The sequence below is a fragment of the Trichechus manatus genome, unplaced genomic scaffold, assembly GCF_000243295.1.
Source record: "Trichechus manatus latirostris isolate Lorelei unplaced genomic scaffold, TriManLat1.0 scaffold00021, whole genome shotgun sequence".
In the NCBI taxonomy this organism is placed as follows: domain Eukaryota; kingdom Metazoa; phylum Chordata; class Mammalia; order Sirenia; family Trichechidae; genus Trichechus; species Trichechus manatus.
Window position 1 is genome coordinate 6,293,299 of NW_004443957.1, and position 25,258 is coordinate 6,318,556.

Sequence of the window (25,258 nt, forward strand, 5' to 3'; positions counted from 1 at the left end):
GTCATGGGGGCTTACGTAGGAAACCGCTTCAAAGTTTTTAAAAAGCCGGCTTTTCTTTCCTGACTCTTGTGGAGAGTTTACTACTCCTCCCACAACCAGGCAGAAAACTGAAGATTTATTCTGGAGAAATCGAATAGGCACAGCTAACAGTGAGAATAAGGCACTTAACTGAAAGTGGGGATTTTCAACCCACCCCTACTCCCTGATTTGGGATAAATACCTCCAAACAAGAGAATAGAAGAATCTTTCCTGGGGACACTGACTAGCTCAGGAGAAAAGACCTGTCTATACTGATAGCTCAGAGCCCTGGTGGTGTAGTGGTTAAGTGTTCGGCTGCTAACCAAAAGGTCAGCAGTTCAAATCCTTGGAAATCGTATGGGGCAGTTCTACTCTAGGGTGGCTATGAGTCGAAATCGACTCCACAGCAACGAGTTTGGTTCTGGTTATGCTGATAGCTCAGGTTCTCAACAGAACAGTTCAGTCCCTGCTTCGTAAGTCTAATACGAAGTTGGCAAGATGGATCCCTAGAGATAAACAGACATTTCATAATGATAAATTGTGTAGCACCAAATAACATAGCTTCAAAATATGTAAAGCAAAAACTGATAGAATTAAAAGGAGAAATAATCAAATCTACAATCTTAATTGGAGATTTTAATACCTCTTTCAGCAACTGATGGAAAAAGCAGAGAAACAAATCAGTAAGGATAGAAGAGTTTTGAGTGTGATTAATAAATGACCTAATTGACATATTTAAAACATCGAACCTAACAGTTATAAAATATACATACTTTTCAAGGGCACACAAAGCATTCATCAAAGTAGACTACATGCTAAGCCATAAAAGCAAGTTTCAAGAAATTGCAAAGGAATAAAATACATAGTATGTTTTCTGACCAATGTGGAAGTAAGCTAGAAATCAATAACAAAAAGTTCGCTGGAAAAATCACTAAATGTTTGGAAAATAACACAGGAGTCAAAGAAGAAATCACAGTGGAAATTAAATATTTTCAGTTCAATAATAGTGAAAATTATTTAACATATCAAAACTTGCAGGAAGCAGCTCAAACCATGCTTAGATGGAAATATGTGACTTTAAATACATACATTAGATAAGGAGAAAGCTGAAAGTCAATGGTCAAAGTATCCAATTAAAAAACTAGAAAATGAATGAAAAATAGAATGAAGGACATAATAAAGATAAGGGCAGAAATTAAAGAAATAGAAAACCAGAGAGAGGATCAACAAAGCCAAATGTTGGTTCTTAGAAATTAAAATCTATGAAAGATAAAATCATAGAAGACTGATCAAACAGAAAAGAAAGAAGGCACAAATTGCCCATATCGGGAACAAAGAAACGGATGCCATTGTACATCCTGCATTCCCTAAAAAGATGAGGATGTTATAATAAATTTGAAAAACAGACACACATGGCTTCCCCAGGTCTAGAAGACTTCACCTGTAATTTCTTGTAAACATTTAAAGAAAAAAGAAAACCAGTCATACACAGGCTTTTCTGGACACTGGAAAATGAGGGAGCACCTTCTAATTAAGTTTATAAATACAACATAACCTTGATAGCAGTACCTGTTAGGAAAGGAACATTGCACACTAATATCTTTCATAAACAGGTACAAAAATCCTAAATGAAATATCAGAAAATTGTATGTGTATGCATAAACATGTTTATATATATACATGTGTGTATGTATATACATGTACATGCTGTGTTTTTATGCAAATAATACATGTATTCTACATTTGCCAACCACACCCTACCCCCACGAGGTATTTTCATAAGTGCTGCTATGCCACTTTTTTTTTTTAAGTGTTGCTATAAAAAAGTTAGCATAGAATGTCTACATAGAATAACCAAAAGAATTTTAGTCTGTTTAATAAGTGGTCAGTGGAATACATGGTACAGAAATCAGTCATGTCTATATACTAGAAGCATACAGTTAGAAATTGAAATTTTAGGTTATTATCCTAAACCATTAAGTACCTAGGACTAAATCTAAAGAAAGATGTGTCTGACCACCACAGAAAGCTACAAGACATTACCAAGAGCAAAGAAAAACCCAGATAAATAGAGGGGATGTATCATGGCTATGGGTTAGAAAACTTAATATTGTAAAATAATTCAGTAAGGTAGATGGGCTTTGTGTCATTTGCTTTGGTTGCATAAACAGTATTTTTCTTCTGGATTCTTGATTCTATACTGGGTATTTGTGGTGCTTCCATTGTACCTCTTACTGCTATCACAGAACTTAGAAATGTGTGATTTTTGTGGGTTCTTTGTATTATTACCCTCACAAAACTATAAACTTTTTGAAGCAGGCACTAGGTCTTGTTCAATACTGTATCCCCGGTATTTATCAGTTTCTAACACAGTTGAGATATCTCATGCTCAATATTTGAGTGAATGAATTGAATTGAATTAAATATGTATGGTAGGCATAATACTGGCCTCCAAGGATATTCAAGTCTTAATCCATGGAACCTGTAAATGTTACCTTATATGATAAAAGGGATTTTAAAGATGTGATTAAGAATTTTGAGATGGGGAGATTATCCTGAATTATCAGGGTGGGCCCAAAAGGCAGTCACAAGCATACTCAAAAGAGGGAGGCTGAAGGAGATTTGCTACAGAAGAAGACAATGTGATCACCAAAACAAGATGCTACTGGCTTTGAAGATGGAGGGTGGGCCAGGAGCCAAGGAATCCAAGGAATGCAGTTCTAGAGTTAGAAAAGTAAAAGAAGGGATTCTCTCCTAGTGGACACCTTGATTTTGGCCCAATGAAACCGATTTTGGACTTCGGACCTCTAGAACTGTAAGAAAATAAGTGTGTGTTGTTTTAAGCCACCAAGTCTGTGGTAATTTGTTACAGCAGCCATAGGAAACGAATATAATATGTAAGTTCTGATTGGCACATACACTCTGGGTTTTACATATATACCAACAATCAACTTGCCCCTCTCACTGTGGGAATTTCTGCTGCATTTCTGGATCCCAAGACCTTTCACACTTCTCTGTCCCAGCATGAAATAAGCCACCTCCTCATTTTTACTTTGATATTCCTGGTTGAGGTTTGATAAAACCTTTACTGTTGGGCAATACCAAGGGAGCCTAATTTAGTTCAGTAATTTAAGAACAATTTGTTAAGTACCTGTCGTTTGTTAGGCACTATAACACTGGGTCTTGTGGATATAAAAGTTGAAGGGCTTAGCCTCATCTGGAAATGAGGGGAATATTTCCCATGGAAATAATGTTTTGGATTGAGTCTTTAATGATAAGAATGTCAAATGAAAAAAAGTGGACGCCATGCGAGGCAGAGGGAAAAAATGCATACACAGGTCTGGAGGCATGAAACAGTAGTGTGCGTATCAGGAACTGTGGCTACTTGGTATTCCTAGACCTTTATAAGTTAGGGGATTTATGAGAGAAGAGCCTGGAGAGAATTTGGAATCATATCATGGAGGGATTTAAATGAGAAGATGGGGATGGATGGAAGGATGGACAGATAGACAAGCAGATTAATATAAAGACAGAGAAAATCAGGAAGGACAGCCTTGGACCAAGGATGGAACTCATAAGAGAGGACAGAAGAGAAGATCTGGGAGACATCTCACTATGAGGGGATGTCTCAGCAGTCAAGGAAGCAGAGAGTTCCACCAAGAAGTGAGTGGCCAACAGTGTCAGACACAGCAGGTGCGTTCTGTAAAAGGCAGGACTGAAAGGTGGTCGTTGGATTTGGCCACAAGATGCCCTGGTGCTTTTTTGAGCAGAGTAGCAGTGTAGAAGAAAGTTTGTAGTGGGTAAGGACTAAATAATAACTGAGAAAAAGGAATGAGAGAGTGATTACTCAAGGAGTATGTATTCTTCTCTTTGATGTGGGTATAAAACTTTGCTGGGGATGGTGAAATGGTCATGACTTGTATCTGTGCGGAAAGGCCCCACATCCATTTGTGAGGACAGACAAGCCTTCCTCCCACTGACGTTTTTTTCCAATTTTTTCAATGAAGCTCTACTTTATATGCAGTAAACTTCACCCTTTCTAAGTAGATAGTTCTGAGAGTTTTGATAAATGTATATAGTTGTGTAACCAACACCACAATCAGGAAATAGAACAGCCCCATCACCCCGGAAGATTCCCCCCATACTCCTTTGTAGTCAGCCCATTTCCCTACCTACAGCCCCTGGTAACCACTGATCTGTTTTCTGTTCCTATAGTTTTGTCTTTTCCAGAATGTTCAATAAATGTAATCATACAGTATGTAACCTTTTGATTCTGGCTTCTTCCACTTAGCATAGTGCATTTGAGATTAATCCATGTTGTTGCGTGTATTGGTAGTTTGTTCCTTCTTTATTGTTGAGTAGTATTCTGTTGAAGGGATGTACACAGTTCGTTTACCCATCCTCGGCTGAAAGAGATTCGGGTTGTTTCTAGTTTTTGATGAATAAAGCTGCTGTAAACACCTACGTATAGGTTTTTGTGTGAACATGGGTTTTCAGTTCACTTGAGTCAATCTCTAGGCATGGAATTGCTGGGTCTTATGACATATATATATGTAGATATATATATGTTTAACTTTATAAGAAACTGCCAAACTCTTTTCAAAGGAACTGTACCATTTTGTGTTCTTACGAGCAACAAATGAGAGTTCATTTCCTCTGCATCTCTGTTATCTTCTTTTCCTCTTGATCTCCTTATAGTTTAGCTCCTTTTCAAACCTCTCATACATGGCTGAAGCACCTGCTAAGTGTGAGTGAGAGCAGTGCAGATAATCATGTGGTTAGTTGTCAGGCATTAGAATCAGTGATTTGATTCGCTTAACCTAGGACTCTCAATTTCACCATAAAAAGAGTTTTCTTTTTTTTGTTTATTCTCTTTCTGCCTAAAATAATATGAAACTCTTTTGAGCCATGTTATGAGGGTCACTGATTAATTTAAAGAATCTAGCATGCTGCCGGATAGTCACTAATGTCAATTTAAGGAAATAATAAAGCGATAATGTCTTGAAGTAGTTAAGTAACTTTTAGTTCCTGTTTTATTGAATGTTTTTAACTCCGTGTTCTGAATTGTGTTGATTAAAGCCACAAATAACTGATTCAGGGTTGGCTTTCCCCAAACCCAGACCTTTTTTTTAATTCACTGGTGGTGGTTACATTTGTAACAATCAATTTGGGTGTTATCAGTACATAATACACTCAAGGAATGTGTTATCGATTAAAAAAAAAAAAAAAGCTTGCTTCCTTTGTGTGAATCCAAAACTATACTAAGTCACCAGTTCACCTTTCAGCCCCTGAAATAGTTTACCTGCTCTTCTAGCCATGACCTTGCTCTCAAGAGAAATGATGTCAGGGTTCATCTCATTTGTTTGGAAGCAGTAAAGAAGTAAATTATTTGCCTTTTCAAGATCTAATATTCATTAGTGCCTGTAAGTAATGTTTGCTCGGAATAGTACAGGTGCTGTTTCTGTTCCTTGAACTCATCCTATTTTCTACTGTCTGAATAACATTTCTTATTCCTTCAAAATTTTTTTTGTGGCAGAAAACATTAGCATAACAAAAACCTCTGTAGGTTTTTTTCAAAGTTATAAATGTTCAATATATTTAGTTTCCTTTAAACTAAAAATTAAGAGTCAGTAAAGATTGACCAAGAAGGGTGACATTCAAAAGTGATAAATGTAAAGTCTTGCATACAGGGTGAAAAAATCGATTTTATAAGTAGAGACCTTGGAGAACTGACCCAGCAGCAATTCATTAGGAAGTAAATGAGTAACACCTGGGGGTTTGAGTGTACCACCTGCTCTGCATGAAATATTGGTGTGATGGGGCTGCTGAAGATAGGCAGATGTTTTTTTAAGATGCATTAATGTTTGGATAATTGCTCCCTCTGTTTTGCATGAGTTGGATCACATCTTGAGTATTGTGTTAATTTGGGTCATTTCTGAGGACAAAACTTCAAAAGTTCGGAAGTTGCAATAAAGTGTTTTTGACTGCTTTTAGCAGAGCTCACTAACAAGGACTGTGACTAGCAACCCAAAGGGACTTTCACACAAAGTAGCGAGCTTCTCATCAGTGGAAGAGTTGAAACTAGAATATTAGCTTCATGAGTATGGATTTTTTTCTGTACTGGTTGCCCTGTGTCCCACTGCTTAGAACAGTGCCTGGCACGTAGTAGGCACATAATTGTTGAATGTATGCGTGAATGGGAGTCCCTGGGTGATGCAAACAGTTAACATGCTCGACTGCTAACTGAAAAGTTGGAGGTTTGAGTACCTTGGAAGAAAGGCTTGGCAGTCTGCTTCCAAAATATCAGCTGTTGAAGACCCTGTGGAGCACAGCTCTCCTCTGACACACATGGGGTCACCATCAGTCGGAGCTGACTCAACTGCAACTGGTTTTTTATGAGTAAAAGACTAATGACTATCTCTTAGGAAGGGTATTCTCAAGAGGACTGCTATGTTAGATGAACAGGATGGCCACAGAGATTGTATGATTTTAGATACCCAAAGAACTGAAGATTCATTTGGAGAAAGAAAATGATTAGCTGATAACATGATAATCTAATTTATAGTATTAATAAATGTAATTTGACCTCAGCAACATAATGACTTTTTAGGTGTTTTCTGTCTGTTGCTGAATTTTGCTTCAGACTGGTGTATGCTTTAGTGACATGGTAACGAAAGGTTGTTTTTTTGCCACCCCCACTGATCACCAAGATTGATGTGGCTAGTCTGAGTGGCTAGTTAGGTCGCCCCTGGTATCCTCATTCAGTCAGAGAAGGTGAGCGTCCAAGATGGAGGACAGCATTCTCAGTAATGTGTGTATAAGTCTCTGTATCCCTCTTTGATAACTTCGAAAGAATGGCAACAGACTCCTTCCAATGATGCTATTCTTATGATACCAAAATTATTACAACTTTGAGGGGGCTTCTGCCATTCTGCAACTAGTGAAAAGTAGAATGAGCAGAGGGAGTACCAGATGACGACAATTGTAAAAGCACCTCTGATCTGGAAACCAAACCTCTTGACTTCTGTGTTAACAAATCACACGTACATTGGGGGACTGTTATGTACCAGATGCACGTGGTATTTCTTTAAAGAATTGATATACAAGCCAAAAGGTATCCATCCTTGCTCTTCGTTTCTTTCTGTTTCTTTTGATACAATTGCTGTCTTCCATTACAGAGCACCAGAACTACTTCGGAATAGATGAAAACCTCGGCCCTGTGGCCATAAGCATCCGGAGAGAGAAGGTCGAAGATGCTAAGGAGAAAGAAGGATCCCAGTTCAACTATCGTGTAGCTTTCAGGACCAGTGAGGTAATGGAACTGCTGTGCATTGTGACTGTCTGTGGGCCGAAGTCTGAAGATGAATAAAAACTGTCCTCAGGCCACTTGACTAGAAGATACCCCTTTTAGGACATATTTGTCTATATTGGGTGTTTTTTCTTCTGTTAATGATTCCACCACCAATTGGTATAAAGATTTATATGTACAAGTATCTCTATAACTGACCTTGAGAACATAAAACTATTGACTATAAATACCAGATTATATACAAATATCCCATTATAGGTATAATAACTGATCATTTTTAAATGTTTACCATATACTCAGCATTGTTCTAAGTACTTTACACGTATTTGCTTATGTTTCCCCCTTTTTTACATGAGGTAGCTGGCACAGACAGAGGCTTAGGCACATAACTTGCCTAAGGTCTCTTAACTCATGAGCGGTGGAGCTAGGATTTGCACCTTAGCAGTCTGCTTTCAGAGCCAGGCTTCTCAAACCCTAGAGAGGGGCCCTGAGATGACCCCCAGTTTCTCCCTGCACGGGATATGATGTCACAGTTTCTAGGGGACCTGTATAGTTTACCCTCAGTATACCTTCAGTATTATTGCTTTGATTTGCTTTAGACGTGGCAATGAATTTATTTTTTAATTTTAACATTAAAGAATGCATGCAGCATTCATGGTAATGGAAAAGAGTTAAAGAATAAAAATTATGAAACTTGCCATGGATGTTAAATGGTAATGATTTTGACTGCCATCTTGCATGAACGTAGGATAAAATGATACAAATGGAAGGTTTGGGGGCTAAGACAGGGAGGACAGTCATGAACTATGCAGTCTGTGCCAAACAGATCTTAAAGATGACTCTAAAATCTAACACAGAAAATCGGATAGCCTGCAGTAGGGTGATTGTTTGAGTAGTGTTTTTACCAGCATAGTACCTCTGCCTATCCCTCCTTCATTCCATTGAGGGCCTGGGTTAATTCCTTCTTGTCTTGCTTTGAGTAGTGAGATTGTTATAGAAATGACACAATACAGAGCTAAATAGGTAGAGATGCTAATTCTGCCCTGCACTTTAGGTTTTATTCTCTTAACTCATTTTAGTTAGAAGGCCATCCCTGGGTGGTGCAAACAGTTAATGCTCTTGGCTACTAACCGAAAGGTTGGTGGTTCTAGTTCATCCAGAGGTGCCTCGGAAAAAAGACTTGACAATCTACTTCCCAAAAATGAGCCATTGAAAACCCTATGGAGTATGGTTCTACTCTAACATCACGGGGTCGCCATGAATTGGAGTCAACTCGACAGCAAGTGGTTGGTTATATTTGGCCAGTATTCCAGAATATGTATTTTGGTTGACTACTTCTAGATCATACTGACAGAGGGAAGAGAGCCTTTCTCTAGTTCTGTGCAGTTTGCATGAGCATGTGTACCACTGTGCATTTTACCTAGTACTTAGGCCTTCCAGCGACCCAGGCTCTGTGCTGGATATGTAAGATAGAGCGCTCTCTTGAAGTGACATAATTTAATGTCACTTTATAGACCTGTGCTGTCTAATTTAGTAGCCCCTTGCCACACGGGCCTATTTAAGTTTAAAGTAATTAAAATTAAACATTCAGTTTCTCATGTTGTTGTTGGATGCCACTATTTCACTTGCTCAGTATTAGGTCTGAGGCATGTATTGAGAGTAGTGATCCCATGCTTTCATGGCATATTTGAGGGCATGCAACACATCACAGGTAAAGCTTAGTGGAGGTCTTCTAAGTCCTGAACCAACCTGCACAGGGCACCACTGCCCAGGGTATCACAGGGTGCCCCTGTTCAGCCTAAGGGATCATCAGCAATGGATAATAGAAGAGAAGAAAGGGAGTAGGAGAAAAGAAGATGTAGAGAAACGGAGAAAACAGGAAAAATAAGGAAGGATGGAAGAAAAGTGAGCGTCCTCCTCAATATAATTCACATGCGGGAAACAGAGAATTATAGAAATATCTTTATTTTACATAGCAGCACCATGTCTTCCTTCTCCTTATTCTTCAGGCACGCATCTGATTATCTCAACCCAGCCTGACTTCCCCCTGATCCTTGTATATTTTTGTTGTTTAAAGACTATTTGAGTGTTGGTTTTGCTTCCTCAAATTGAGTATGTTAGTGTCCTTTGCCCGCTCTTCTTTTTGTAAGGCAGCTAACAAATTATACTTTACGTAGGTAATCAGGAATAATTGGTAACTGAAGTCTTTACTCCCCTCTGCAGCTTACAACACTGAGAGGAGCGATTTTAGAAGATGCTGTACCCTCCACGGCTAGGCATGGTACCGCACGAGGACTACCTCTGAAAGAAGTTCTGGAATATGTCATTCCAGAGCTGAGCATTCAGTGCCTGAGACAGGCTTCGAACTCCCCCAAGGTCTCGGAGCAACTACTCAAGCTTGATGAGCAAGGGGTGTGTATAATGTGGGTTTGGGCATGAGTTTGTGTCTGTGTGTCTAAATGTTTAGAAATTTCCCTATCCATCTTTCTTTTAAAACCATTTGTTTTTTAATGCCACAGAGCATTTTATCCCTAGTTCTTCCCAAATACACATTTATTCTAGTTAAGAAACATGATACCATTATAGTGTAGTACACCTTCTGCTGAGTTGTGACTTTCATTGGTTTTACCAAGGTTTTGCTATGTTCCAGCTAGCAAGAACTCATCTGATTGTATAATTATTAGAGGTAGATAAGTGTCTTTCCCAGGGTTTAAAAACCTCAGATTGGCCCTTTCCCTGAACAAACATTTATTCTTATCTACTGTGTACAAGGTATACTAACAGATGAATGTGAACAGCATGCATTAGGAAGACTGAAGATGACGAAGACCTAGCCTACAGGGGCAGTAAGACCAAGAGCAAAAAGGACTCTATAAAGGAGTATGGTAATGATCTTGGAGAGGTGTACATACAGTGAGTGCTTTGGGAAAAGAAGAAATAACATCTAGCTGGGTAAATCTCTTGAAGGAGTTTTAACTGGCCCTTTAGGCTTGGGTAGGATTTCAACAGGGAGATAAAGAGTAGTTGGCTGTTTTAGGAAAACATGCCTAATCTAGTTTCTTTACAAGAAAAGGGTACTTGTAGGGAGGTTGTGAGAAATAAGACCAAGAAAGTAAGTGAAGCTGCTGGATGTAAGACCTTGATGCTAGGCTAAGGAGTTTGCACTGGACTCAGGAGGCATTAGGGAGCCATTGAAGGCTTTCTGGCAGGAGGTGACATGATCAGAGTCATATTTTAGGAAGATTATCCTGATAGACAGGCTGGTGAAGATGGAAACTGATGGGGGCCTGGAGCGCAATTAAGTGATTGTTGACATTGTCCAAGAGAGACTTTTCATGATGGACAGGACTGGGATGGTGGCCCAGAAGATGGAAAGAGGTCTTTTATGTGTGAGATAACTTGTAGGTGCCCAAGTGTGTACAATTTGTTTTAAATGAGTGGGTTTGTTTTTAAATGCACACGTAAGAAAAAAGACCACCGGTCAGGTGTATTTTCAGAATTTCCCAAAGAAAGTTCTTTTGCATGTTTTAGAGGGAATATGAGCGATTTCTTGGTTGATCCAGTAATCCTCATTGTGATGAAGTAGACTGATACTTCAGATGGCTGGAATTTTAAAAGTGATGAACTTGTAATTGAACCAACAAGTTAGTACTGCATTTTAAGCCAGAAGCTGGCACTTTAACATTGAAAATGAATAAACCTGGTATCTGTAAGTCTCCAGAGTTGAAGGCTTGACATGTTAGAAACAACAACCAAACCAAACTAAAACTAAATGTGAGCAGTTGACTTCTAAAACCATATTATACCCAGATGTAGGTTTTCCAGTATCATGACTGGTAAAGTATGTGGAACATAGAAAATACCCACGAAACAGTTGAGGCAAACATGTCATTGTGGAGAGAGAGAGAGGATGTATCGGTTGGTCCAAATACTCAAAGTTCGAGTATGCTTAAAGGGATCGACAGTATCCATTGTGCAGGGACAATTGGTGAGAAAAACTTGCCACCCATGTGGTAAGTTCTTTGTCCCTTTAGGTAGCTAGTAAGTTTTTGTTCTTCATTTAAAATAAATCACTGAACTGAATAGCAAGAGTCAGGTTGATTTTCTTGCCTGGAGGGTGGTATGTATGGCCCCCTAAGGCTGCTGTAGGAGAATGCCATAAATGGCTCCATTTCCCCCAAGCATGAATCAGGAAGCCCTCAGAGCCTGCATTGTGGAAACTGCCATGCAAATGAGAATTCTCTTGCGAAGCAGTAAAAAGAGAAACATTCTAGCAGCTTCCAGCTGACTGCCTCTTCATAAAGCTAAGGAAGCATTTGGGATGTCTGTGCAGCAGAACAGTCCCAAAGCTATACTGGAAATTCTAAAAATTAAGCATTTTAAGTACGTTTAACGAACACTGAATTAATTTTGAAAACTGAGTTGTACTTTTAAGCAGTCCAGTGCATCTCACTGTCCTGGATGTATTTCTTCTGCTTTTTCTTTTGAGGTTACATTTGTTCAGCTTTGGCATGTAAGATTTTACTCTCTCAGTGATGTTTAAGCTTAACCACAGTATGTTGCCTTAACTTCCCACAACTCTTAATTGATATCAGATTCCCACATTACATGAACTTTATCTCAAAAATTATTTTCATCTCTGAAAGAGATTGCACAACTTTATAACATCCCAGTTCCTCAAGTTGCCACTAACCTTTTGGGAGTTGCCACTAACCTGCGGTTGAGAGTTTACTCCAGATAATGCGGGGATTTTTTTGTTTGTTTGTTTTTGGTCTTTTTTTTTTTAATTTTCGCAGTAGTATATCTGTCCAGTAGGAGTGGGCTAATTTTCTTTTACTGTTCTAAGGGTTTTCGAATCTTGAAAAGATACTTAAAACATAACCCTAAAGTGTAACTCCACCAGTTACTTAGGTTGTAGTTCCTGCTTTCTTGCAGTTAGCAGCCAAGTATTTAACCATTTCGCCACCAGGGCTCCTTCAGCCTGAGGTTTAGAGGGGTTAAAAACGAAACCTTGGTCTGAGAGAATTGGGTGTTTTAGTACATGAGTGGTGGAGCCTCTAATTTGCTTTGTATCAAGATCAAGCTGAAAATATTTTCCTAACTCTCATATGCAGCAGAAATAGTCATGCTTGATACTGTGTTTAGATTGTTTTCACAAGGTTTACTGTGAAAGAGATTCAGAGAAAACACATCTCTTCACTAAGTATTTCATCATGTTATTACATTTAGTGGATTAACAGCGATTTATAATTAACAAGCCATGGTGTTTTATTCTAAGTCATTGGAGATATTTGTGTACCCTAAGTTCCAAGCCATGGTATTTTCAGTCACCTAATATTCATGTGAAAGCTGGACAATGAATAAGGAAGATCCAAAGAAGAAGTGATGCCTTTGAATTATAGTGTTGGCGAAAAATATTGAATATACCATGGACTGCCAGAAGAATGTGAACAAGTCTGTCTTGGGAGAAGTACAGCCAGAATGCTGCTTCGAAACGAGGATGGTGAGACTTTGTCTCACATACTTTGGACATATTATCAGGAGGGACTAGCCCCTGGAGAAGGAAATCATGCTTGGTAAAGTAGAGGGTCCTCAATGAGATGGATTGACACAGTGGCTACAACAGTGGGTTCAAGCACAGCAAAAATCATGAGGATGGTGCAGGACTGTGCTGTGTTTCGTTCTGTTGTACATATGGTCACTATGAGTCGGAACTGACTTGACAGCACCTAACAACAAGAAGTTCCATTTTGTGGACTACTCATCTGGCAAATTTATCAAAAAGGCATGGTGCCCACAAGGCATTTTCACAGGAGCTGGAGCTCTGGCCTGCAGGCCTCTGGGCAGCTGTCCACGGAGGCTTTGAAATCTGATTTAGCCACATCCTCTGATTCCCATGGTCCAGAAGCTTCTTGAATGAAAACTTGAATCCTGTTCATAGATGGGATCTAGACACAGGCTGGCTTGTTTGATGGCTGGGAAGAGAGGGGTGTGAGGTTGACAGGAGGCAGGTGACAGATGGCACAGTAAGCAGAGAAGTATCCAGTCATTTGATCTTTCCCTGAATGCAAGTCCACGAGAAATATCAAGGCCACAAGACTTGAGGAAACAGAGAGATTGTTCTTGTAGAGTGGGGGCTTTACTTAACCAGCATGGAGCCACACTGTGCCCTAGACCACTCTGCTGTAGCCCTCATCCCCTAAGAGGTGGATGTGAGAACAAAAGGGAGTAACCTACTAAGATCCCAACGCGGCCTGGGAGAAGCTCAGATGTGGCCTGGAGAGCAGACTCACCTCAGGCCCAAGGGACATTGGAGGCAAGAATAACACCCAGACGAGGCATCCAGAAGGTGGTGGTGAATAGTGCTGACAGGGCTGTGAGGTGAGCCACAGAGAGTGGAGTGGAGGACTGACAGACAGCAGCCACTGGGGCAGACAGGCTCCGCGAGTGAGGATGATTGTGTGGCACAGAGTGCAGTTCTGGATTTAGAGACAGTGGATAGTAGTGTGCACAGGCATTGGGGCCAGTGGCCATTTGAGATACATGTACCAGCCCAAATCATTCTGCAGTGTTTTTTATGAACTCTCATTAAGGCAAATAACTAGAGAGCTGAACCCCTTCAGAGAGTGGAAGAGAAGTCCAACTCTCACGCTATCAAGCATGTGAAGCAGTCATTGTGAGGGCATGTTGGAATGTTAGTACAGGCCCCAACCATCACTAAGGCCTTCAGCAACCATGGTAATGATTGCCAATCATAGGTGTTTCTTGAATGTACCTTAGGATCCTGAAATGTCTTCTGAACCACTCACGATTTATGGATTAATTAATGTTTATGAAGAGACAGTATTAGGCATTTTTATTGTATTTAACATTTTTTAAAGATGATAGTCCGTTTGCAACAAGTATAGTATCTCCTTTGTTTGGATAACTCAGTTGATCAGACATATTTATTCTTCTGGATGAGTGGAAGTCTTCTCTTTCTCATCCCTATTCGTTCAATAAAACTCATGATGCTTACACACTGCATCTCATGTCCTCATACCTAAGGTATGGATCATTCTTTTCTCTGTGTGATGGAGGAGTTGTGGCTCTGCCAGGAGCCCGAGGCTGTGACCCCCATCCCCACCTCATTATCCACCAATACATGCCTCTGATTCATTCAGATTGAAAGCAGGTGATGTTTTCTTGTGTGTTCTCCAACAGCACTTAGTCAGGGTTGGAATGCATTCAGAATATAGTGGTGGTTGACGCTACTGCTCACCTCTAAATCTATCCTGACATGCAGGGGAGTGTTTCCCGCAGCCTGCCAAGCAGGTGTCTCCGTGCCTCTCTCTCACGTTGAGTGTTGTCATTAGGTGATGTGGATGAGCCTGCTTTTATAATTTCGCTGCTCAAGGGAAATGAGTATTATTTTTCCTTATTTTACAGATATAGTCTACAATCTATTTTGATTAAGGCTCTATTTTACAGCTTGATACTAAAAGTAAACCGTGTTATGGATTGATGTCTTTCGGGAATCGGTGATGTCTGATAATCTGTCAGTCTTTGAGGCTCATATTGCTGGTAGTAAGATTAAGAGTGCTGATTTCATGAGTGAGAAGTAGTTCCTCTTTGATGAAAATAGAGAAGCTGTGAAAATGGATCATGGTCCAGTTTCTCCCCAGCCTCAGGGGAGATAGAATCAAAACAGGAACTCTTCAATTGCTATGAAAATTCTTTATGGTATATGGTATATTTAGCAGGTGTTTTCTTTTCAAAACAGTCAGAAATGTAAGAAATGCCTGTAATTGTACAGCCAAAGTTACTTTTGTAAAAACAAAACATTATTGTATTTTTATGCATATATCACAATTTCCATGGAGACTGTTTTCTTACCAGACTGTAATTTGATATATTTTCCCTAAAAGTCTTATATATTACCATATATGTTCAAACAAAAAGCATTAGAAACCAGGAAAACAGAAAACTTTTAAAAGCTTGCAGCCTTAATTTCTGACTTGATAGATAATGCTGATTACTGCATCGAGTGTATAAGACTCATTATTTCCACATTTGTACTTTTCAGCAGATGCTTGAACCTGACTTCCTGTCCTTTTGGAAACCTGGCTAATCCCATGTGGCCAGGGCCATATATTATGTGTCCTGGGGTTTCTGACATTTCTCCAGCTGTACTTTGGGTTTCTGGTTTTATTACATATTTTGTAGCATCACATACAGTGATAGTCACTTACTGTTTTGCTTATTTGCTTATAGAAATTGTTTTGGCATGCTCTCCTAAAACTAATTCTAAGCTTCTGTAGTTTTAAGTTTACTTGAAGTTAGCTTGTCTGGTACTCTTTGCCAAGTAATTACATTTCTCCCCCATTTCAGCTGAGCTTTCAGCACAAGATCGGGATCCTTTATTGCAAAGCAGGCCAGAGCACAGAGGAAGAGATGTATAACAATGAGACGGCGGGACCAGCTTTTGAAGAATTCCTTGATCTTCTGGGCCAGAGAGTGCGGCTGAAAGGATTTAGTAAATATCGAGCTCAGCTAGACAATAAAAGTAAGCTTCATATTTTTGTGTGTGTGCAAGTTTAATTCTCCAAAGGTAGGCAGACTGCGTAAATCTAAGCTAGTGATCGTATGACCTCATGTTCTTGACCCCAGGGCAGCCTAGCAAGCTCATTTGGGGTAGAGTTTAGATTTCCTCAGATGAGCAAAGAAAGCACATTTCTCAGGAGATCTGTGCTTCACATCATAAGCTCAAAAGGTCAATTATTTGTCCGCTGTAACACCAACAGAGAGGTTCCCTAGTGTTTCAGGAAGAATCTTTTAATATTTTCTTCTTTCTTTGGCCTCACCTCTTCTGTTATATCCTTGTTTCCAGTATACCAAGGACAAGTACTACATTCATTTCTAGGAGACAAAATATCCTTAACGCATTCATTCACTCCATGTTACCAGGCTTATTATGTTTGTTTCAGGATTTAGGATGGTAACTGGGGAGTTGGAGTAGTGATTAAAAGCATCATACTTTTCAGTGACATTAGTCAGGTGTCCCTGAGTGACAGGCCAATTTAAAACATGAGCTTTCTCTGTTGTATCATCATCTACATAATCATGTGCCTTCTGATCCTCATAAATTCTTTATTTTTCTAATCTTTGTACTTGTAGTGTTATTCAGTTGCTGTCAGCACCTAAAATACCAGGCAGAGTAATTTTGCTGGCTCTTCTAATGAAAACGATGAGCAGATAGACTCTGTATTTGGAGACTCTTAGAGAGCCCCTAGTCCACTCATAGTATCAGGAGACTTGAGACTAGTGAAGTAAAGTATAGTGTCAGAGAGTTAGGGGGTGGCATGGCAGACCCTGGATGGGAGCGAAGGCAGCCTGATGGTCATGTGGCTCTCTTCTGTCCACGGTTCTCTGCATCTCCAAGCCCTGCTCACGAAGTCCAGTCAATGTGGGACCATCATTAGTACTCCACCTCCATCAGGCTTGTGATTTTTATGTAGTGATCCAAGTCATTATGCGCCTGTCATGAGTTCTCAGCTTTTAGACGAGTTTTTGAATGTTACAGTTACAGGATACCACAAGACATGGAGACCGTGTTTGTTAACTCATATACGGACCACAGCGCATCCTGTACACATGTCAGGGTTGGAACTTGACTAGTACCTTGAATCCATATTGCTTATGTCTCAGACACATAAAGATTAGGAAATAATTCATGGCATGCAAGATATGAATACCCATATGTTTTAAGAAGATCATTGAGGCCTTTTCCTATTTTTCTTCTCATTTTTTTTTTTTCAAATTCCCCTTCTCTGAAAACCACCATCCACCACCTAGAGATGCAGATATGCGGCCGTCAGCAGTGTCCTTCCTGGTTGAAAATCACTGCTGATGTGCACTCCTGTAACTGATGAGCCGGTGTCGCCTCGCTTGAGTAAATTGGATTAAGAAAAAGGTTTAAGAACTCCTGATCTGTGCATTCCATAAAACTGCAACATACATAACCTAAATATTTTCCTACATAATAGAATTTGACATCAGCTTTGAATTTTTATGACCTTGGAGATATCATTGATACATTACAGATGTAGTACTAAGCACCTTAGCTCAAGGAGATGATAGCGTAAGAGCTATTTTTTTGATATGTTGACACTAATAATCAATAAATGTTTAAGTTATTTCTGTGTTATGCCTAAAAGATTTTATTAGGCGCTCTGAGAGATACAAAGAAGGCTAAGGCATGATCCCTTCAGCAGAGAAGAGATAATCTTTAAGAATTATGTTTCATGGAATGGTCACATAAAAATATATCTTTCGTGGACAAATAAAAATATTTCTCCTTAGATTTAGGAGGATCAGGTTCTAGTTCAAACCTTGGTCAAATCTGGGCCTCAGTTTCCTCACAAGTAAAATTCAGGGCATTGGGCTAGAATATCTTGGATCCCTTCCAGCTCTAAAATGGGTTGCTTCATTCTTAAGTACAAAATGAAATGGAGTCAGAACAGAGGGGATATGAGCTGCTAAGGTGCTCTACTAACCAGAGAGGAGCGTCGACACTGGGCCATGGACAGCCCTCATTTGGTCTAGATACAAAGAATGACAGAACTGATGGTCTGTATCTCTTTTCGGATAGAAATATTTGCAGCAAACCCCTGAACAAGCTTGTCGGTTTACTTTCTCCATTACCATACTGATGACTGAGATAAAAACTTTCAGGATACTTAATTTCAGAAATTCGTTTTTTAATATTGCAGTAATAGACAAACTGACCATGTTTCCCAAAAATGTATTTTTCTTCTTTGGTTGCAATTTCCTGAGTCTGAAGCCTGTTCACTAGACTATAAAAGTATCTGTCAGCACTTCTCTTACTGAATTTTAACCATTCAATGACATACTGTCGTGATGGGAGTAATTGAATATACCTGAGCTGTTTCATCATTTGATCTTCAGTATTGTTATCTGTGATTCATTTCCTCATTGAAGATCTTTAATCTTTTCCTGTAACTTAACTTGTTTACTTCCAAAGAAATGTTCAGTGTCAAGGTTCTGAACCAAGAGAATCAAAATGGCACATTACCTTTTAAGAAGTCTTATGGAAAATAATAAATATGTTGGCCCTATTTAGTGAATAGTTAACAGAGAAAATACCTTTATTTTGGGAGTAGTTGGCATACAGATTACTAGATGATTACTGACCATCTGCAAATTGATTTATCTATATCGTTAATGCAAATACTTTAAGTACTCCTCTTATTCATGAAATCAGCATATTTTTATGCAAATAATGCACGCCTTCTACATTTATTTGCCAACTGCGCCCTCCCCTGAGAGAGATTTTTGTAAGCACCGCTATGCCAGTTTTTTTTACATGATGCTGTAAAAAAAAACTATCATAGTGTGCTCACGAAATACCTCACAGAGGGAGGGAGCAGTTGACAAACAAACATAGAAGGAGCACGTTATTTGCTTAAAAATAGAATACCTTATGTAAGTACCTTTTCAGAGTGTCCAAAAACTGTGTATGATATTTTTTCCTAGAGAATTTTCAGAACTATCTCTGAATCAGACATAAATATAGGAAAGAAAGGCATACTGAATGATTCAGAAAGAAAATAATAAAGGCCTATGAAGGCTAATTTTTTTTTTAATTTTTAGAATAAAAATTTTAATTTTTTAAGTTACATAAAATTTAATCCAAAATAACTACTTTCTGAAGAAGTAATTTCAAACAAAATGAAATAAACTTTGTTTGAAATGATATTGAACAACATTTTTTTCATTGTTTAAAAGATAGAAAAATAAGCCTGTATAGAAATCAAAGACTGGGAAAAGCAATCTGTACTCTGTTTCTGACTTATTTTATATATATCTTTTTGTTTTCTTTTACCCATATGCAAAATGATTCAAAACTATAGCCCAAAATTATTACTTAAATATTTTATAGTTGCTGTGTTGGTTCTCGTATCTGAAACTCTAAATCTGAAGTAATCTAATTGATAGTACAAATGGGTTTTGAATTTGCAAAGAATCCTTTTGTTTTTCAAAAGATGAATGGGGTTCAGATGTCATAGTTTTTTGTTTTTTTTTTTAACATATGTCAGTGCATAATATACAGTAAGAGATCATATTCAGTCTCCATTAGTTTATTTCACTATATCATATTGCATTTTCTGTTTAAAGGAGAAAAATAATTATATCATTCAGTGAAAGAATTTTTTTAAAATAACAATTTTTATTCCTATTTCCATATAAAGTCAATTCTATTTCATTTCATTGGGGTCCTGGAAAATCAAGTGCCCAAGAATAACTAAGAACTATCAGTAAACACACAAACTCACAAAAAGATGGGGCAAGAATAGCTACTGGTTAGTTCACACCTTCCAATAATTGCACCTACATCTGCACTGTGCTGAAACTCCAGCCTCTTTCCTCCTCTACTCGCCTATCCTCCTCATAAGAGGAGTACCTAGCTCACAGTAGGTCAGCTGCGTCTGTACTGTGAAGGTGAGAATGTAGGATAAACGAGAGAGTATAAAATGAAAGTGGGCGGATGAGAGCAGATGAAGAGAAAACTGCACACTTAGACACAGTATACGGTGAGAGAACAGGATGATCAATATCAAGACTCTGGTTGGTTAGAGTTTTGTTTTTCAGTTAAACTGGCTCTTGTTATTACCTTAGGAATCTAGTGCTGCTCTAACAGAAATACCACAAGTGGATGGCTTTAAGAAACAAATTGATTTGCTCACAGTTTAGGAGGCTAGAAGTCAGAATTCAGCGGGCCAGCTCTAGGGGAAGGCTTTCTCTGCTGGCTCTGGAGGAAGCCCTTGTTTCTTCTGAGCTTCTGTTCCTGGACTATCTTCTTGTGGCTTGCCATCTCTCTTCCCCCATCTCTGCTTCTCTAGCTTCGTTGTTTAATCTCTTTTATATCTCAAAAGAGATTGACTCAAGACACACCTCACACTAATCCTGTCTCATCAATGGGATTATAACCATAGGCATAGAGGTTAGGATTTACAACACATATTTTTGGGAGACACAATTCACTCCGTAACATTAATAACGACCTAACTGTAAAAGTTCAAATTTTGTATTTGCCTAACTTTTTTTTTTTAATTAATCTTTGTTTTTAGCTGATTCTACAGGAACTCACTCCCTCTATACCACATACAAAGATTATGAACTCATGTTCCACGTGTCAACTATGCTACCCTACATGCCAAACAATAGACAACAGGTATGTCTTCACCCAGCCTGCTCCTTCTACAGTGAGTACTAAATCGGAGGTCAGCCATTGAGGATATAAACAGATGGAGAATTTGCAAAGAATCATTGTGTTTTTTTTTTTTTTTTTTTCCCGTGAATGGCATTGATAATCTTTGACTAGCCTATCATTGAAAGTATTTGGGCTTTAAAGGGAGTATTATTGCACAAATTTTATTGTACTTTTTTCTTATAAAACTTAGAAACTCTTCTACAGTCACCTTTATCGCTTGGTAGGCAAAACCTAAAGTAAATTAGCATCAACTGTGTAATTATAATAAAGCTAATTACATAATCTGAACTTAGGTTTCTGCATGTGGGTAAACAACTCATTTGTACAAAACATTATTTGTAATTGTTATAATCGGTGCTCCTTTCAACCATTCTTCCTCCTTCGGTTTTCATTGGATTTGTTGTCCTTTTTAGAGGAAAGAAATCTTATGCTTTGAATGTAGCTACTTGCTAAAAATTAAGAACCTTTAAAAACTTGAGTGACACATACAACTTCAAAATAAATTATGTAATAACTTTTTGGTATTACTATAAAGTGAGTTGAGCAAGACTTGCAAAGACTGGTAGTAGAATTATCACTTTTCTTTTCCTTGGGCTAGGAATATTTGAAATGTCATGTCTACTCTGCCTATGAGCTTGGCAGGACTTTGAGGATTGTTTGGGACAGAGAACGATCTCTGGGATAGAGACAGCTCCATTCCACCTCTGACTTTGAATCTAGTAGGCTCTTAGAATGCTAGAGCTAAAAACTCTTGAGAGAACAGTGACTGCCTCAGTTTCTGAAGATTCATTGACAGAAAGGTTTACAACTTACCCAGGATCTTACCACTGATTCGTGGCATGATTTAATTTTAGGGATTTGATTGTGTTTCGATGAACTCCACAATGAAAACAAAGTTTTAGTGTTTAGGAAACTTAGTTCTCCTGATGTAATGTAATTGCTACTCTTTTGCTCTAACTATATTAAAGCATAAGGACTACCTAAAGGTGCTCGATAAGCATTTGTCAAATAAATGAAAGTTAATTATTTCAGAGCATTTTTCTTTTTTTTTTTGACACTCAGGGAATTCTGTGAAGGAAGTAAAAAATCTACATTTTTAGAAAAGAAACTAAGCAGTCACCTTCTCCCCTTCCTCCATCAGTAGTTGCAAGAACTGCCTTAGATCCTACAGCTAAGATGAGAAACCAGGCCCCCAATTCCCAATCCAGGCTCTTCATTTTAGATGGCAACAGCCCCTCTTTTCATTGTTCTTCTCATGGTCATTGGTAGCTCAGTTTGTATGTGTTTTATGAGATGGAGTTACAGTCACTAGATCCATGCATGTATTTATATATGTTTTAACCTAAACTCTTAACAGATTATTTGGGATAATGCCAGATGGATTCACTGGATATTAAGAAGCTTAGTTTAGACCAGTGCAGTTGTCCAGCAGATACTTGTGAATCATTCAGTAATTAAACTCAGTGGGAGTTGTTGCCCAGAAAACTGATGGGGCTTACTCACACCAAGAAAATCTGTCAGTACTTTAGGAGGAATAGAGCCAGTGACTTTTGACCCCAGTCATTGAGTGTTCAAAGCACAGAGCTCTTCTACTTCCCTAATTACTTGAGTCATTGTACTCCAGACTGAATTGGCCCTATCTTTCACCTATGGAAACCTCTGGAGTTTTGAAGTCAGCTTAACCTTACCATTGCAAGAAAGCAAAACTGGCTTCCCCTGCCTCCTTTTGATTGCATGGTAATTAAAATCTGAGGGTTTATGAATTCTCTGTACCTGACTTTGTTTCACTGAGACTATCCTTGAAAGATCCTGCACACAAAAATCTGGAGAACTAGAAAGTGAAAGTATTGTGTATGTGTCTGTGTGTGTGAGAGAGTTTTAAATGTCCCAAATTGGAGATTTAAAAACACACACACAAAAAAACTCTGTAAATTGAAAATACACATTACAAACTCTGTAGCCCAAAGGCTTCTTTAGTTAATCTTTTTTTTAAATTTGAGTGATAACCCATGCCATTGAATAAGTTATGCTGATGGGATAGAGGTGGAAAACGTGAAATCTGTTTTCTTCTTTCTTTAAATTATACTTACCGTGTGTGGAAGAGATATGATATGGTTCTGTATGTGGCTCATTGGGAGATCTATGTACTTACCACACTGCCGGGGCAAGTCAGCATAATATAGAGATAACTGAAGAATGTTCGGTCAGTCACTTGCCCTGTGGCCTTGCGTAAAGTTCTTAGTGTCTCAAGAAGCCTTGGTATCCTTAATTATAAAGTGAGGACCTGGTCTGGATACCAAACCGGGGCGCCTTGAAGCACTGTATTGAGAAGGGTTCTGGAGTAGCACCCAAGCTCAGAAGAAAACAGCATTGTATTGTAGTGCTCTCTTTCCTGAGCATGTTTGGATTACATGCTGTAAAGATCGCTCTCTGAGTGTTAGAATTTTGTGAGGCTTCTTTGAGGCTTCCTTCTTCTTGGTTGCAAAAATGCTTCAACCAAAAAAGTATAGATGGTAGGAGCAAGAATTCTGGAGCCAGAGTGCCTAGACCTGAGATACAGCTACTAACTTGTGATCTGGGGCAAACCTCTCTTGGTTTCCTTTTAGGCAGGGGTTTTATCTGTTTCATTCACTAAGATAACCCTGTGCACCTAGAACAGTACCCAGAACATAATAACCAGTCAATAAACAGTTATCGAATGAATGAATGAAACCTTTCTCAGATGGTAGTTATGAGTTAATACATGTAAACACCTAAAACAATGCATAGCACAGAGTATTGGCCATATGTTTAATCGTTACGATTTTAGAATTCAGTAGAAGTAGGACAGGAGCATTTTGGTTGACTTAATTTTCATTTTATTTTTCTCTCCCCAGTGCTAAAGATCTATTATGAAAAGCTAAGGACTGAATAGTTAAAAGAGTAAAGGGATAATTATCCATTTCAGAGTGTTACTTTTACTTTGTCATTTAATGAAATATTTTGCTAATCACGAATTGTCATCAGAATGTTCTGTTTGTAGATTAATGATGTCACTGCAATCCTGAGACGTGTACTTCCCAGATTTGTTATGGGTTGTACTGCTTCCAGAACCCTTTCATGTCTCTGACCCACCAGCCTCATGCCCACAAATTATATAAACACCGAGGGCATATATCTGAAGTGAACAGCTGGGTTCACGAATGCAGGTTGAAGGCCACAGAACTTAGCAAAGTTAACTGACCTATACCCATTGGGCCTCATTAGCACTACGATGTTTCTGAACATTTGGTTCTGACTTGTCTACATCAGATCTAATTTCTTATGTTTGTTCTTGTAATAAGCTGAAAGCTGATTCCAAGATGTATTGAGAGTCTTTAGAGAGTTCACCAAAGATGCAAGAGTTTAATCTTTGGAATGTTGTCTGATTCTTATAAAGAAAACCTAGCCAGACCCAGGGAATGATAAGATACAGTGCTCCTAGGGCATTTTCTCTTTTCAGTTAATTTCCATAAATCTATCTGGACCTGTTGGACAAGTCAGACCCCCTTTCCCAGGGCTGTCTCCCCTGTGAAATTCCATTTTGCATGTTCTGTAGACAAGTCATGTTTAAGGTATCATGAGATGTTATCAGTGGGAACAGCTTTACAAATTAGCTGGTCTAGTGGTTTTCAAATTTCACTTTGACAGAGAAACTGTTTCTTCGAACTAAGTACAGGCAGTCCCCGGATTATGGACATCCAGTTTACATACAACATAGTTTCACACCAACCCCGTAAAGCCTATTATATTAAAAATTCAAGGTGCATACAACGATTCATAGTAACAAAGGGGCACTCCTTTGTGATGCGCATCAGAACATTATTATTGTTCTTATGTTAAAGATGTTTTAGTGTATCTGAAAATGTTTCTTTAATTTTTTTGTGCATAGAAAGGTATACTATATACTAAGACAAACATTTGACCAACTGATGTTAGATACCAACCATACCTAACTGATTTACGTACAAATTTGACTTAAAGACAGATTTATGAGCAGAACTCATTCATAATCCAGGTACTGCCTGTATATAAAACAGATAAGGGAGCACAGTGCCTGGCACATAGTAAACTTTTCTTTTTTTTTTTTTTAAACTTCTCTTGTTTTAAAGTGTGCGTAAAGTTGGAGCTGCTCTGGTTGGCAGGGTATCAGAGCCCCATGGAAGTACCTAAGGATTAGGACCAAACCCTAGGTTTCTGAGATTACGTTTGAAAATTACTGATCTTACACCAGTCCACCCTTTTTCTTGTATAGAAACTCAGTGAGAAAATTAGAACCTAAGGACCAGGGTCCAGAACTTATGATTGATTTTATGGGATATGATTATAATTTTCTGCTAAGTTCTGAGTTCATCTCTTGGAATTCCAAAGCTAGTAAGATAATCATTAAATGATGCGATTTTCTCTTTGCCAAACCAGGCTAATTTTCAGATGGTTGCTTCTCTCTGCAGAGCTGCCTTCTCCAGCTTCACATTAAACTTTCTCTTCCCTAACCTGCACTCTGAGAAACCTTCTGAACCACACCCCTCCTGCTTCTTTGTCACAGCCCGCTTTCCCCCCAGAATTAGGTGCGAAATGCCTCCTTTCTTTCTTGTTAAGTTAAAAAAAGATTAATACAAGTGAATTATTTATGTAGAGGC

General features: G+C 38.6%; 1 protein-coding gene across 2 annotated transcripts in view; it reads left to right on the plus strand.

Moving 5' to 3' along the window:
• Nucleotides 1-25,258, plus strand: part of SIPA1L2 (signal induced proliferation associated 1 like 2) — a 243,289-nt gene that overhangs the window by 139,972 nt on the left and 78,059 nt on the right. For both annotated transcript variants that reach the window (XM_023728024.1, XM_023728023.1), the window contains exons 4-7: nt 7,197-7,330; nt 9,551-9,739; nt 15,698-15,872; nt 20,458-20,561. In XM_023728024.1, the coding sequence (XP_023583792.1) occupies nt 7,197-7,330; nt 9,551-9,739; nt 15,698-15,872; nt 20,458-20,561 (602 nt within the window). The remainder of the gene's footprint in view (nt 1-7,196; nt 7,331-9,550; nt 9,740-15,697; nt 15,873-20,457; nt 20,562-25,258) is intronic.